The sequence below is a fragment of the Leucopleurus acutus genome, assembly GCF_964270905.1.
Source record: "Leucopleurus acutus genome assembly, chromosome: 18".
Taxonomy (NCBI): Eukaryota; Metazoa; Chordata; class Mammalia; order Artiodactyla; family Delphinidae; genus Leucopleurus; species Leucopleurus acutus.
In genome coordinates this window covers 76,459,716-76,474,231 of record NC_139160.1, presented here as the reverse complement: position 1 = coordinate 76,474,231, position 14,516 = coordinate 76,459,716, and the positions used below count along the sequence as shown (strand labels likewise).

Genomic DNA, 14,516 nt, shown 5'->3' with positions numbered 1-14,516 from the left:
TCCTACCATTCGGTACTTGTACCCTGATGCATCATAATGATTCTCGATAAATGTTAATTTATACAAAATCAGGAATCAATGTTTTTTATATCGGTTGTGGCATTGTGAGCCACACGTATTATTAAAAAGGATTTTGAGAAGAACTTTGATTTAGACTTTATTTGTGCTCCCATGGGCTCCTTGCTGGGGGGGCTCGAGTGATGGCTGTGAGCTTAAGGCATGTCTCTCTATCTTTAAAAGCTGCGTCGAATCCTACAAATTCCAGGTATTTAGGTTGGCCCATCTGCCTAGTTGTCTTGAAGACACGAGTTCCGATAATAGAAGCAAAACTAAAAGCTCTGTCTCTGCTGACCTCTGTGTGGGTCACCCGGGCAGTTGCTAAATAAGAAACCTCTTTTCCGGGGGTAGGGTGTGGCTTTGTTCTTAAGAGATGCCAAGACAGGGAAGCCGTGAGACAACAGTTTTGTTTTCTTAGAAATTTAATGGAAAACAAGTAGGTCAGCCTTGGGGCTCTCTGTTGGGAAAGGGGTGTCTCAGCCAGCTTGGCAGCTGTAATGAAACACCGCAGACCTTTATTTCTCAGTCCTGGGGGCTGGAGGCTAGATTGAGGTGCCAGCCGACTCAGTTTCTGGTGAGGGCACTCTCCTGGCTTGTAGATGGCCACCTTTCTGCATGTGTCCTCACGTAGTGGAGGGAGAGAGAGCTCTTGTGACTCTTTCCTTACAAGGGCACTAATCCCATCATGGGGGCCCCACCCTCAAGGCTTCATCCAAACCTGATTACCTCCCAAAGGCCCCACCTCCAGACACCATCCCATCTGGGGGTTAGGACTTCAACATATGGATGTTGGGAGACACAAGCATTCAGTCCTTGACAGGAAGCAAAGTGGGGCAGAGGCTGGTGAACAATGTTTCATGAGCAGTAGTTTTTGGGGGGAGGTGTTCAGTGTTTCTGCGGAGAGCCCATGATCTCTGATGCTGTGGCCTCTAGCCCTGCCTCTGCTCCCGGGTGGTGCACGTCCTCTGGGTAAGCAAACGAGTCCCATCTGTGTGATGGAAACAGCATCAGAGCCCCCAGTGTGTGACTGGGGAGGCCTCAATTGAGATGTCCTGTTACTGAAGCAGATCTCGAGGTCTAAAACTTCCATTTTGCAACCGTAGCCCGTTCAAAAGTGAAAACGAGTCAGTCTGATTACTTTTCATTGACGTGGCTTAGTTTCCCATTTAGTGGGTGGAAGTTGTATTTATTTTTCCACAAAGTGTGTCTTTGCTGGTGAGACATCTGGGAGACCTAGGAACTTGTCTTTGAAGACTGTGGAGGGGAAAAAGCATCCTAGGAAATTATTTCTGTCTTTGTACTTGAAGGCAGGGGTGGCTGAGTTCCCACAGCCCTTTCCGCCTGAACAGTCTGATTCTCTTGCCCCTCTGCTCTGAGCACCCCCAGCTCGTGCCCTTGGATGACCCCGCGTTCTGGAGGATGGCCCAGGACGGCACCTTCTCCATCCACAGCATGTAGGCGTTGCACCCTCACTGCTGCCCTAAAGGTAGGCTTCACTCTGGGCTCTGTCCCAAGTGGACTTTGGGTGCCAGCCTGGGCTCTCGCCAGGGAGACTGGTCCTGGGGTCTGAGACTGCTCGCGGGTTTCCAGCCGTGGTCGCTCGTGGGCCCAGTTCCCGACCAGGGAACCAGGTCAGTTCTGGGGAAGCTTCAGCTGCTCTAGTGAGCTAGCCAGTGGAGAAGGAGGGGATCCTCTGCTGGATGTGGGTTCGAGCTGGGACCTCAAACATCCCTTCTTTCCCTTTGTTCAAATGCAGCTGCTCTGTGGCTGGGAGGCCACGGACAGCCGTGGGTTAACCTGCTGAGCCTGGCCCAGGAGCCGTCGCTGCAGACTTTCACTCGAGTGTCCTCAGAAACCTTCTTCTCAACAGCAGCTCCTGGCCGGGCATTTCCTGGTGGCCTCGAGGTGTCCTGCGTGGGAAGTTTTCAGGGGGATTTTGTTGTAATCTGGGTGTTGGAAACCATGGTTCCCCCTTTTTACAGGCCGCTAGGCCGGTGTCTTAAGAGAAGAGCTTTGTCATTTCTGAACCCGACCTCCTGGTTGAATCAGCACTGCCTGCTGTGCCCGCAACCCTCTCCCACTGACGTCCGGCAGCTTCATCTCCTGCGAGGCCTCCCTCTGGCCGAGGTGAGCCGGTGCTCAGAGCCCGGTTGCTGTGGGCAGTGGATTGGAGATGGTTTTGTCCTCCCGAGAGAAGGGGGATGGAGCTGACTCGTGTTCCACCTCCGAGCTCTGCGCCGGCCCTGCACGCGAGGAGCACCTGCGCCGATGACCGCAGCCCACCTGAGGGGGGCGAGCCCTGGGCAGTTGCTCTTGTGTCCAAGAGCAGGAGGTGGGGTGGTCTCTGCAGAAGTTTGGAATGTTTGGAGGCAGAATCTGCTCCCACTGTGGCTGATGGAACCGGGGGTTGTTCTTGCCTTTGTGTAACGAGGCAGGGCCAGCCCCCCTCTGCACCCCGCCCCGCCTGCCCTCATTATGTCACACCCCCTCCCCGTTCCCTTAGCACTTGGCCCGATCTTTTCCACTTCTCGAAGCGGGACCCTTTGGCCTGCACTGCTCTCAGATACACCCATCTCCACCAGCTCCTAGAAAGTCCACTGTCCTTTCTTTTCTTCCTGCTTTATATTATTATTAACTGAGGTCCATGCTTTATTTAGGTGCCCTTAATTTCACCTAATGTCTTGTCTCTGTTCAGGGTCCCATCTGGACACCACATGACATTTAGTCACATCTCCTTAGGGTCCCCATGGCTCTAATAGCCTCTCAGACCACCTTGTTTTGGTGACCTTGATAGCCTTGAGGGGTACGGACAGGTGTTCTGTAGGACACCCCTTGACCGGGATTTGTCTGCCGTGTTTCTCCTGATGAGGCTGGGGTGGAGGTTTGGGAGGAAGAGCACAGAGGTAAGCGCGCTCCTCAGGTCACGCTCACGGGGCGCCTGCCGTTACCGTGACCCATCACTGATTGCATGGCCCAGGTGTGTGGCTCACGGTCCCCGCGGCACAGGTGCCCTCTCCGCTCCTTCCACACTCTGCTCTCTGGAAGGACGTCGCCAGGCACAGCGCGCACGCCCCTCCTTTATGGTAGAATAACTACCCACTTTGGGTGTTTTTACAGGATTTGTCTCTTCTCCCCATTCATTTATTGATTCCATCGTTATATCGGTATGGACTCACAGACATTTATTTGATTCTTTGGGTTATAATTCAGGATGGCGTCCTTCTTTTTTTTTTTTTTTTTTTTTTTTTGCGGTATGCGGGCCTCTCACTGTCGTGGCCTCTCCTGTTGCGGAGCACAGGCTCCGGACGCGCAGGCTCAGCGACCATGGCTCACGGGCCCAGCTGCTCCGCGGCATGTGGGATCTTCCCGGACCGGGGCACGAACCTGTGTCCCCTGCATCGGCAGGCGGCCTCTCAACCACTGCGCCACCAGGGAAGCCCCGGATGGCTTCCTTCTTGATCACGTTATCCCAGCTTTCGTGAACGGGAAGCTGTGTCTGCTGGCTGCTGTGTCCCTTTGACCCATTCCCATCTCTGGGGTTTATTTATTTTTTAAAATTTATTTATTTATTTACTATTTATTTTTGGCTGCGTTGGGTCTTCGTTGCTGCGCGCGGGCTTTCTCTAGTTGCCGCGAGCGGGGGCTACTCTCCTTTGCGGTGCGCGGGCTTCTCATTGCGGTGGCTTCTCTTGTTGTGGAGCATACGCTCTAGGCGTGCGGGCTTCAGTAGTTGTGGCTTGTGGACTCTAGGTCGCAGGCTCAGTAGTTGTGGCGCACGGGCTTAGCTGCTCTGCGGCATGTGGGATCTTCCCGGACCGGGGCATGAACCCATGTCCCCTGCATTGGCAGGCGGGTTCTTAACCACCGCGCCACCAGGGAAGCCCCTGGGGTTTATTTCTGAGTACTTTCTTACTTTCTGGCACCACCTGTGTTCCAGGCTCATCTTGTGTGTTTCCTGCACTCGTCCTAGAATCAGCCGTTGCTCCAAGGAGCCCTGGGACCTTTCCCTGGGGAAAGTGTCCGAAGCCCAGATCTGGGCTGGGTGTGCTTGTTGCCAGCGGGGCTGGGGGTGTTTCTTTAGAGCCCTCCAGCTGAGAGCAAGGAAGTACACATGTAGATACTGATGCCCATGTCCAGGGGTCTGTGCTCAACCGAACCTGGTCTGGCCGACCTCTCTCACTTTGATGCATCATCTCCCTGCTTCTCAGCTGTAAACCCCATCTCAGGCAGTGGGAAACGTGCTCCCTGCGCCCCCATCCATTCCCCAATTGTTCAGTTGCAGCAGACAATGTGGGTCAAGGCTGCAATAGGGGGAGCACAGCCATGGGGGGGCGGGCCCTTGGCCTTTGGCTTCAGGCCTCCCTCGTTTCCAAAGTTACCCACGTTAGCATTCTCCCCTCCCCCTCCAATTAGTTCCTAACACCTGCTGTTTCTCTTTTTTGAAAAATAAGTGATGTATGATATCGCTTATTTGCGGAATCGAAAAAGAAATGACACAAATGAACGTATTTACAAAACAGAAACATACAGAGTTAGAGAACAAACTTAAGGGTGGGGGGCAGGGATAGGGAGTTTGGGACTGACATGCACACACTGCTATATATAAAATAGACAACCAGCAAGGACCTACTGTATCACGCAGGGAGCTATGCTCAATAGTCTCTCACAACCTAAATGGGAAAAGAATTTGAAAAAGAATAAATACATGTGTATGTAGAACTGGATCACTTTGCTGTACACCTGAAACTATCACACCATGGTTAATCAACTATACTCCAATATAAAATAAAAAGTTAAAAAAAATCACTCCCTCCAAGAGGAATTCTTTGGTTCAAATATCTCTGCTCTGTATTCCTCCTCTCCCCTAACTTCTCCTTTAATAACATTCATGGCACTTTATTTTAATTACTTTTTTTATTGCCTGTATCCCCCAGTACACTAAAATTTCTACGGGCAGGCGCTAAGCGCGTCTTGTTCAGTGTGGTATTCTTACCATTCAGGACAAGTGATGTGTGCCTTCAACAAATATGTTCTTGAAAAAATACTTGTCAAAGGAATAAATAAATAAATATGCCGCATTTATAAATATAAAGAAAAGAGCGATGGTCTCTTTCTGGGAACGGCAGCCTGTAGGTAGGGCCACGTCCAGGTGTGATCTGAGCCCTGGTGTCGCTCGGGCAGATGGACGAGATGGGCGCCTCTGCGCTCATCACCCTCCCCAGTGGCTCACGGGTACCGGTATTTATACCCTGCAAACCGTTCACTTGGGTTTGTCCTGCCGCTTCACGGTCCTCCCGCAGCTCAATATCACCCCTTCCGTGCGTGTCAGGAATTTACCTTCAGAAGGGTTCTACCTCACCCCTGCACAGCCTATGTTGGATACCTCTTGTCCGTGGGAACATCTTTAAAACCCTCCAGTGGCAGGGAGTCTCCAACCCCTTCTTCTTGAGGCTGGGACACGACACCAAACTCACACGCCAGCTCTCTTGGGGCCCTTCCACACGTAGGAACGGATTTAATTCTCAGGATGCCCCCGTGGCGAGCAGGGTCTTCGGTTCAGCTCCCCTGGTGGTCCCCAAGCGGAGAGCTGCCCCGGGGTCCTCCGGACTCGCTCTTAGGCAGCGGGAAGCTGGAGCGATATTCCAGGACTTTCTCCGTCTTTCCTGGTGCCCCTCCGACCAGCCAGCATGCTTCCAGAAGCATCTCCTCTGGTTTAACGTGGGTCCTGGCACCGTCTGTGCGAGGGGTGAGGAAAGCCACCTTATGAAGCAGTCGCGAGACAGTGATTCTAACCTCAGGGCACCCACTCTCTGGAAAATGGTGGGGGGGCAGCGTCAGCCACTCACGTACACTTAGCTTCCGGGGTGGCGGTTCCTCTCGGCCCTGAGAAACTAGACCAGAAAAATCTCACGCAACATGCGAGGGTCTGTGAAGGGCAGAGCTTGAATTTTCAAGGTTCAGAAGGTTGGCTGTTTGCCCCAGACTAGGAACCTTCACCTGCTGTCCTTGCACAGGGTCATGAGCTTCGTTGCACAAACAGGTGTTGGGGTTATGGACTATTTGTGTTTGGTTTATATTTGATGGTCGACATTTTGGAATCCAATTATGTATCGAGATCTTGGTCTTCTCGCCGTATGTATTTTAGGTGTGAGGTTCAGTGTTTAATGCTGGGCACCTACCTCTGATGTGCGAACCTCACGGAGGCATCACAGCTAAACCATATGAAATCGTGCATATGAAACGTTTGAAACTTACAAGACACTATACAATTTAAAGAATCTTTAAAACACTGGCACCCTCACCTCCGCGTGCTGGGCATCTTTCAGGCCCCGGCCTCAGCCTCTAGGCTCACCTTTTCCGCTGCATCTGTTGCTACGGAAACCAGATATCCACAGGTGTAGCCTACAGTACCTTGCATCAGCTTCACCTGGTTCTCTGATGCCTCCACCTGGGGTGCTAGGAGCCCACTTAGCCCCAGACATGTGAGGCAGCCTGACCCTTGGGGGCAAGAGCTGGAGGCTGAAAATGTGCCTTTCCCACGCCTGGGGGGGGACCATCTGAGTGTCCTTCTGTGGCCTCCCTCGGTGGGTCCCCGCAGGATTGAACCCTGAGCCCTCCACGGTGGCAGCCCCCTTAGTGAGGTGCCCTGCTTCCTGGGTCGCTCTGCCCAGGTCCCATTCCACTGCCTGGAGTCACGTCCCCACTTAACCCTCCGGAGCAGAGTCCTCGTCCTGGGCGGCCGCTGGGGGTATGCAGGCCAGGCAGCTGCTGATCTCCTTCGAGTAACATTATCATGTGGAATTATTATTATAACATTGTCACCTTAACTGTAGAAGTTGTACTTAGAAAAAGTTTAATATGAGATTGAATTTTAAAGGGTAAAAATAAATTCTGTGAGTTGGGTGCCTGAAGGTCAGCCAGGTTCCAGAGAAACGGAAGCCGGAATTGTGTCTTGGAGGCTGTATCTTGGAAACACTGGGATTTTGTTGGGATGTTGTGCTGGGGCTGGTGAGTGACTGGTACCCATCTTGCTAATTCCCATGAGTGATGGTGCGGGTGTCTTGCATAAACACTAACGCATTATAAACACAAACACAGTTCCCTGGGAAATGAATGACACCAACACAGGCTTGTGTTCAATCTGCTGAAACTTGGAAAAAAACAGCTGCGCAGTGCCGAGCTGGGTGCAGGGCTTGCACTTGGGCCCGGATGCAGTGTTTTGGGGTTCACGGCAAAGTCTGTGCTCTATGGACTCGAGAAAATTAGGCAGGCAATGACTCGGGGTATAAAAATGTTCAAAACGAACTTTTATTTGGGGGTCGTTACAGAGGATGGAGTAGTCATAGGAATACAATTCTGCACAAAGTACGGAGGGTAAATGTCCAGGGACGGCCTGGGGGCAGTGGAAGCATCACTTCCGACCCTACAAAGTTTGCTGCCACGCAGCCTGGCTGACAACAGACGGTGAGAAGGTCTTCGCTTCTATGTGAGTTTTGCCGAACCCAACGGTCTGTAAGGGGTGGTGGGAAGAGTGATAGCTGGTGTGCGGACATCAGTGGCTTTTAAAACATAAGGCACAGTCGGCCTTCCCGAGGGGACCAGGAGCCTTAGCGTTGCCGGCGTTTGGGAGAAGAGGGCGCCGTCACCATGGGGGCTCGGAGAGCAGGGCTGCATCCACCCCCAGGAGCCCCCCGAGTGGGAGCAGCGGGAGTGAGCTCAGGAGCCCGCAGGCTGCACGGCCTCCTCTGTCTATACCTCCCCGTGGAGTTCAATAAGTGGGTTATCAGTGGCGGCTGGGACTGCAGTGACTACATAGATACACAGGAAGAAGTTAGCTACACTGAGCGTGGAACCATCTAGTACGGATGGCCTGAGAGGGAGGGTTCACGGTTTTCCATTTTGGGGGGGTCAGGGTGTCCTACAGATGCTACAGATGTGGGGAGAGTGGGCAGCGCCTTGGATGCCACGGGGTTATTTGGTCGAAGCGCTGGTGCTGACTTCCTTTGGTAGCCCTGATTTTATTATTCTTTTGGTTTGTTTTTTAAAGGAAAAAAATGAAGTCAATTTTTGGGTCGGCATCTGAGGTAATAAGTTAAGGATAAGCACCAAAGTGGCCCCCCAGCTGCGTGTCCCCTGGAGAAGCGTGTCCGGCGGGGTGGCCCCGACATCACAGGTTCTTCATGCACACCTGGCAGCGGCTGATGTGCGTGCGAATGAGGCCGGCCTTGAGTGTGTCGGCCGACGGTGAGCCCTGGAAGCTCTGCTCGGGGATGGTGGTGAGCCAGAAGCTGTACTTGTTGGCATAGTAGTGGCAGGTGCCTCGGGCGCCGTTGCACTCGATGAACGGCGTGGCTCGGAAGTCCTCCAGGCAGCTGCCCGGTGACACCAGCGACTGGCCGCCCCCTTCGTCGCCCGCGGCCGTGTGCTGTGCAGGGTAGGGGGACGGGGCGGAAGAGATGCGGACACGTTAACTTTTTCTTTTAAAGGAAAAATAAAACAGCAAGGTCCTGCTGTAGAGCACAGGGGGCTCTGTGCGGTACCCTGGATAAACCATCAGGGGAAAGAATATGAAAGAGAATGCATGTGTGTGTATAACCGAGTCACTGTGCCGTACGGTGGAAATTAACACAACACTGTAAGTCAACTACGCTTCAATAAAGTCAATTAAAAAAAATAAAATCAACATGTGGGTCAGAACCAGAGGGTCTGTTAAAATTAAGCACCAGGGAATTCCCTGGCCGTCCAGTGGTTAGGACTCCAAGCTCCCACTGCCGAAGGCCCAGGTTCGATTCCTGGTCAGGGAACTAAGGTCCCGCAAGCCGTGCGGCGCAGCCAAAAAAAAACAAAAACAAAAGAAAAAACAAAAAAATTAAGCACCAAAGTGCTTCCTGCTCTCCTCCTTTGCCAACGTTTATGAAGGGGGAGTACAGGTGCTTTGAATTTTATTATTTTTTTAAGAAAAGCTCTACTTGCTGATTTTTCTACAGTGAACACGTAATACAAGTGTAATTAGTTTTTTTCAATCAGAGGGTTGTTAAATTAGCAATTGGTTGCTTGAGATGATTCTGCCTGGGAGGCCTGGCCAAGGGTTGGAGGGGATTTTCTTTGCCACTTTCAAGTTCTACTTTCTCTTGGTTTCATAAACATGTTTAGCTTTGACGAAGGGGCATGGCGGGGCCCCGGATCTCAAAGCTTCTCTCTAAAACGTGTCATCTGGCTCGGTCCAGCCAGCCCAGTGGTAAGTGTGGTGTCAGAACCCGCGCATTTAGAACAGGAACACCTCAGCCACGGTGGGCAGGGCACAGTTTCACCTGTCCTGTGAGATATCTGGGCAGAAGCCCAGTTTAACCTTTTCTTCAAATGAAGCAGCAAAGAACAAAAACCTCTGAATAGTTTTCTGCTCACAGAATGTGGAAGCTTCCCAGGCAGAGCTGCTGTGTGTTGTCGACAGACAAGCAGGCGCGTCTTCATGGGGCAGCTCAAGCCCCGCTTTGGCCTGAAGGAGCCGAGGCCCTGCTGGTCCCCCCACGCATATGCACACACACACACGCGCGTGCAGACACACATGCACACACACACCCCTTTTCCAATGTGCTCGCCTCAGCGGACAAGCCTCTGGCTTTGGGACTCAAGCAGCTGATGTCTCTTAAGAGAATCACTCATTGGACACTCGGCCTGTGAGGACCTCATTTGAATCGAAAGGAAAAAGTAAACCGATGGCCGGCTGGAGACTTACGGTCGCCACCAGACCAGCTTCGAGGGGGGGGGGGGCTGACGTCTTTGCTGCTGTGGCAGCGATGGATCAAAGCGTGTCTTGTGTGCAGACAAGACAGGGACCGTCCTCCAGACAGGCAGGGGGACACTAAGCCGTGTGCTGGCTCTCCGGCGTCTGTGCCAGCAGGTGCTTCCGTGTTCTTAGAAGGGAAGGTGCGGGCAGCCCATCAGTGCTGCCGTGGCTGTACAGCGGGGTGAGGGGACCGTGGTCCTCTTGTCACCCGCCTTGGGGGTGTCAAGGGCCAGGCTGGCAGGAGGCACTTACTGAGGATCATGTGGGCTTATCCCTTATCCCGTGACACAGCTCAAGATGTAATTGCTGATAAAAGAAGGGCTGTCTGACCTTTCTGGATACAGTGTAATCACTCCCTTCACAAGGAAGAGGCTCGTTTTTCATTTTTGAATTTCTCGATGGGACCAGAGCTCTGTCCAGCCACCAAAGCCCCCTGACATGATGAGCTCCTGAAAAGCAGACCGTCGCCTGTCCCAGCACAGAACTTGGTATCCTGTTGCTTTAAGTTACTGCAGCAGCAATACCTTAAAAATGTTAAAAAGCAACACTTGTTTGTCTTCTCCTTCCTTTTCCAGAATCCAGTTTTTTTCTGTTGTTTTGATAAGATTAGCAAACTTGGTATAATATATATATATATATATAAAATGTTATTAATATAATTTATGAAATATTTAACACGTTGGGCATCCGGTCAATATAGTGGAATTACGACAGTCATAATAAATATAAATTCAATACAAGACCCACCCGCCCCACTGGACTTTCCTTTCTCCCTCTGATGGTAAACAGGAAAATTGTAACAGATGCTACCATGACAGCCAAATTTATCCTAATTAAGGCTGTACAAAGGCCTGGTGGCAAATTCATGGGTCCCTTCTGGGTGGAGGCAGCTCCAGGCCTAACACGGCTCAATGAGCAAAACGCAGGCTGTATTCCAGCTCTCACTCCTCCCCCGGGCAGGTGCCCTTGTGCAGTGCAACACCTGAACAACTGCCCTGATTAGTCTTACAAAGGCCAAGATGTGGCCGGGGAGAGGAGCTCAGTGTGCACCTGGGCCCGCGGGCTGAGAGACAGCAGGCAAGCACCACGTACCATGAGGAAGGAATATCCGATCCACAGGCTCCGCCATCCAGGCGGGCAGTGGGGGATGGAGACGTCCTGGCTGTGGACGGCAATGGCAACGGCCGGGGCCTCGCACACGGAGCAGCGGCTGATGTAGGGCCTGATGTCCTCCTCGGCCACAGGCATCATGGGCAGCGGGGCGGTGGTGGAGAGCCAGTAGGACTTGTCGTTCCGGCTGGCGTAGTAGCAGATGTCGCCAGGGTTGCAGTACAGGAAGGGCATCGTGCTGAACCGGGCCAGGCAGGAGCCCGCCAGCCCTGCGGTGCAGCGAGGGACCGTCACGGCCGAGCATGCCGGGAAGATGCCCCTCCAGGCCCCCCGCGGGGGTCAGCCGTGTGCGGGGCGGGGAGGAGGGCGGGCTCGGGCTTTCCAATCCCTCAGGGGCTGACTCCACCGGCACTGTGCCCTTCCGAGGTTCCCCGCACACCTCGGGACCAGGCTGGGTCAGAGGGAGGGGCGACTTGGCGAACAGCACCCCGGTGAGGCCCGTGTCGGGGGGTCTTAAAGCACCAGCCCCCAGCACCCACCGATGACATCCCAGATGGAGGCCTGGCTCATGGCACCCAGGTGCCTCCCAGATGGACTCTGCTTACTGTGCCCCCCAAATAACTCCACCAACTTCATCTTAGGGCCAGAGTGAGTTATTTCCCCTTTCACACTGACTGCTTTCCAGCTGAGCCGGGCGTCTGCTCTGCCCTGAGGCCTGCTGGGCCCTGTGCTGGCCTTGCCCTGTCTCTGCTGTTTTAGGCCCTTACTCTTGTTTGCTATGTCTCACTTAAAAAAAAAAAACTTATCTAGACGGGAAGGGGCACAAGTCATCGGGTTCAGCCCAACAGATCTCCCACCACACACATGGCCCCCCTCCCTCCAAGCCCCCAATTTTAGGAGCATGTGTTGGTCGTGTTTTCTATGGGCTGCTAGGTCTTTTAAATTCCTTTTGGCAACCAGGCTTCCTTGGAAAGATACCAGCACACACGCCCCCATATCCAGGCTGCGGGGTTCTGAGTGCCTCCCAGCCCCTCACGGCCCCGGCCTGACTGCTTATACACCGTGGAGAAGAAGCAAGAATGACGGGGAACCGCCGGCAGCCTCCAGGGGACGGGGCAGCGAGAGGCTGGGCCGCGTGAGCCCGCGGAGGCCGCTGAGGGCTACGAGGCAGAGTCCGCTTCCCGACCCCAGGTTGGGGGCATCTCGGTGCCTCCTGAGGACTCAGCGACCTCACTGTGGCCAGCGGGGCTGGCCGAGCTTGGCGGGCGGTACCTACCCAGATCCTGGTTGTGGGCCTTCTCCTGGCCCTCGAAGTACAGCAGGCTGTACCCGCTCCAGAGCTTGTTCATGCCCACGGGGCACATGGGGTCCTGCTCCGTCTGGCTGTGCTTCACCAGGAGGTGCCCAATGCTGACGCTGCGGCCGGGCATGCCGGGCAGGCCGGGGCTCCCGGGGCGGCCTGGCTCCCCTGGGACCCGAGACAAAGAGGCCGCCTTGCAGCTGCCGTGCGGACCATGGCCCACGTGCTGGCTGCGCGCGTGGCGACATTCACAGCCCTGCTCTGCCTTTCCCCAAGGGCCGGGGTCTCGGTGGCTCTGCCCTTTGGGACCAGGAGCCTCCTGGGGAGGCCCGCACCCCATCCCCACGCCCTAACGTGGGACCACAATGATGGGAGTGAACAAGGGGCAGGGACTCAGCCTCCCCCGCGAGCCGTCCCCCCAGGGCGCCCCGTTCTGAGCAGGAATGAGCATCAGGAAGTCAAAAGGGTCACTGAAGCACCGTGTCCAGCCCCGCCCACCTCCTCTACCCCTGGCGGCAGGCCCCCTGCTGATGCTTCGGGGAGCGGCCATTCCCAAGGCTGGAAGCCCACCTCCCCAGATGTCCACCCGGGGGCCCGATTCTGGCCCTGACGCTGCAGAACGGCTGATCTGCGCCCAACAGGACACCCCTTCAGACCTCTGGAATCAGCCGTCCTGGGTGCCCCTGTCTTTCCGAGGACGTGCCGTCCACCCTGCACTGTCTTGGCCCCTGGCCTGGATGCGCCCCCCCCCCGCCCCGCCATGCGTGTCTCGGGTTGCATCCCCCGCATTTTACACTCTCCTGGCCATGGGTCGCTGTGTGCTTCCTGGATCTGGGCGCTGACCGTGCAGCCCGCCTCTACTGTCAGCACGGTGCTCACACCTCGGGCTCAAACCGAGCGCAGGTGGATTACACCAACTCGCAAGACTTTTTTTTTTTTTTGCATGAATTGCTATTATTTCTGGCCTATCCCATCCTGCACACGTGCAAATAATTTTAAGAAGTCGATGATATAAGACTTCACAGCGGCTCCTGTAATGTAATCGGTGACTTTCAGTTCATAGTTTCCGGCCTTCAAGAACTTTAGGAATCTTGTCTCTCGAAATATGTCCGCTGCTTCCTTCTCTGAGGCACCTGCAGATGTCTCAGAGGAAGGAAGGAGGCCGGCCTGTCCTGGGGACTCTGTGCCAGGTGTTCTGCCAGGTGCAGGGGACACCGGGTGGGTCCAGGTATATGGGCCTTGCCCAGGACCCAGGCTGCAGCGGGGGCCCCAGGCTCTGGGCTAGGGGGTGCAGCCCCTCATCTCTGCTCATCTCGGGGCTCATCTGACCCCTCCCCGTACACCACAGTCCATTCAGCAGACTCACAGTGGGACCTGGAGGAAGCTCCTTGCCCTCTGCCCCCTCTGTCACCACCACTCACCTTCATAGCCAACGGGCCCCTGCAGCCCCACGGGCCCCTGGTCTCCTCGGAACCCGGGAACAGCTGACACGCCGCCTCTTCCCTGGGGCCCTGCCTTCCCTGGCGTCCCGCGGAAACCTGCACAGCCACCGAGACACGCGTCAGAGCCCCGGGAAGAATGCGACGCTCCGTCACGGGTGCTCAGCCAGTGCTTTCCAGCAGGAGAACAGAAGTGAAAGCAAAGCAACAGGAAGCGAGGGGTGGCCCCGCAGCAGTGCTCCTACCTGGTTCTCCCGGGCGGCCCTGGGGTCCCATCTCCCCCTGAGGCCCCGGAGGGCCTCTCCTTCCCTGCGGACCCACTGGCCCCCGCTGGATGGCAACCCTCTGGGGGATTCCTGCAATCCCCGGGGCGCCCACAGCACCCGGGGCACCTGGAAAGGGAAAAGAAAGACCAGATGATGCGTGAGGACCACTTTGCTCCCTTGCTCTGGTCTCTATTCCATTTTTGACCCACTGAACCAATTCCGGAGCTTCCTTTGAGCCACCGCGCTCTCTAGAGGTGGGGTGGGTGATAGCCCACCTGCAAGGCGCTCAGAGCCCTTCCGACAACCCGTCACCACCACGTCCCTGTGACAGAATGACCTCAGGGGCGCCCCCTCTGAGACCCACTTACCCGGGAGTCCTCGATCTCCTTTGGGTCCTTTGGGGCCTCGGTCTCCCACACTCCCGGCGGCGCCTGTGTTGCCCATGAATCCTTGCTCCCCTCTGGGCCCTTCCGGACAAGCAGGACGTTGAGGACACGTGAGGCTGGGCGGGGGCTCTGGCCATCTCTGACCAGCGCCGCCAGCCTCCCCGAGAGGAG

At 55.0% G+C, this 14,516-nt stretch overlaps 1 protein-coding gene across 2 annotated transcripts in view; it reads right to left on the bottom strand.

Annotated features, from left to right (window-relative positions):
* Positions 1-7,335: 7,335 nt before the first annotated feature.
* COL4A2 (collagen type IV alpha 2 chain) overlaps positions 7,336-14,516 on the bottom strand; it is a 178,544-nt gene continuing 171,363 nt past the window's right edge. For both annotated transcript variants that reach the window (XM_082859482.1, XM_082859481.1), the window contains exons 43-48: positions 14,328-14,426; positions 13,939-14,085; positions 13,676-13,792; positions 12,231-12,422; positions 10,937-11,223; positions 7,336-8,482 (exon numbers count right to left, since the gene is read on the bottom strand). In XM_082859482.1, the coding sequence (XP_082715608.1) occupies positions 8,225-8,482; positions 10,937-11,223; positions 12,231-12,422; positions 13,676-13,792; positions 13,939-14,085; positions 14,328-14,426 (1,100 nt within the window). In that variant the 3' untranslated portion in view covers positions 7,336-8,224. The remainder of the gene's footprint in view (positions 8,483-10,936; positions 11,224-12,230; positions 12,423-13,675; positions 13,793-13,938; positions 14,086-14,327; positions 14,427-14,516) is intronic.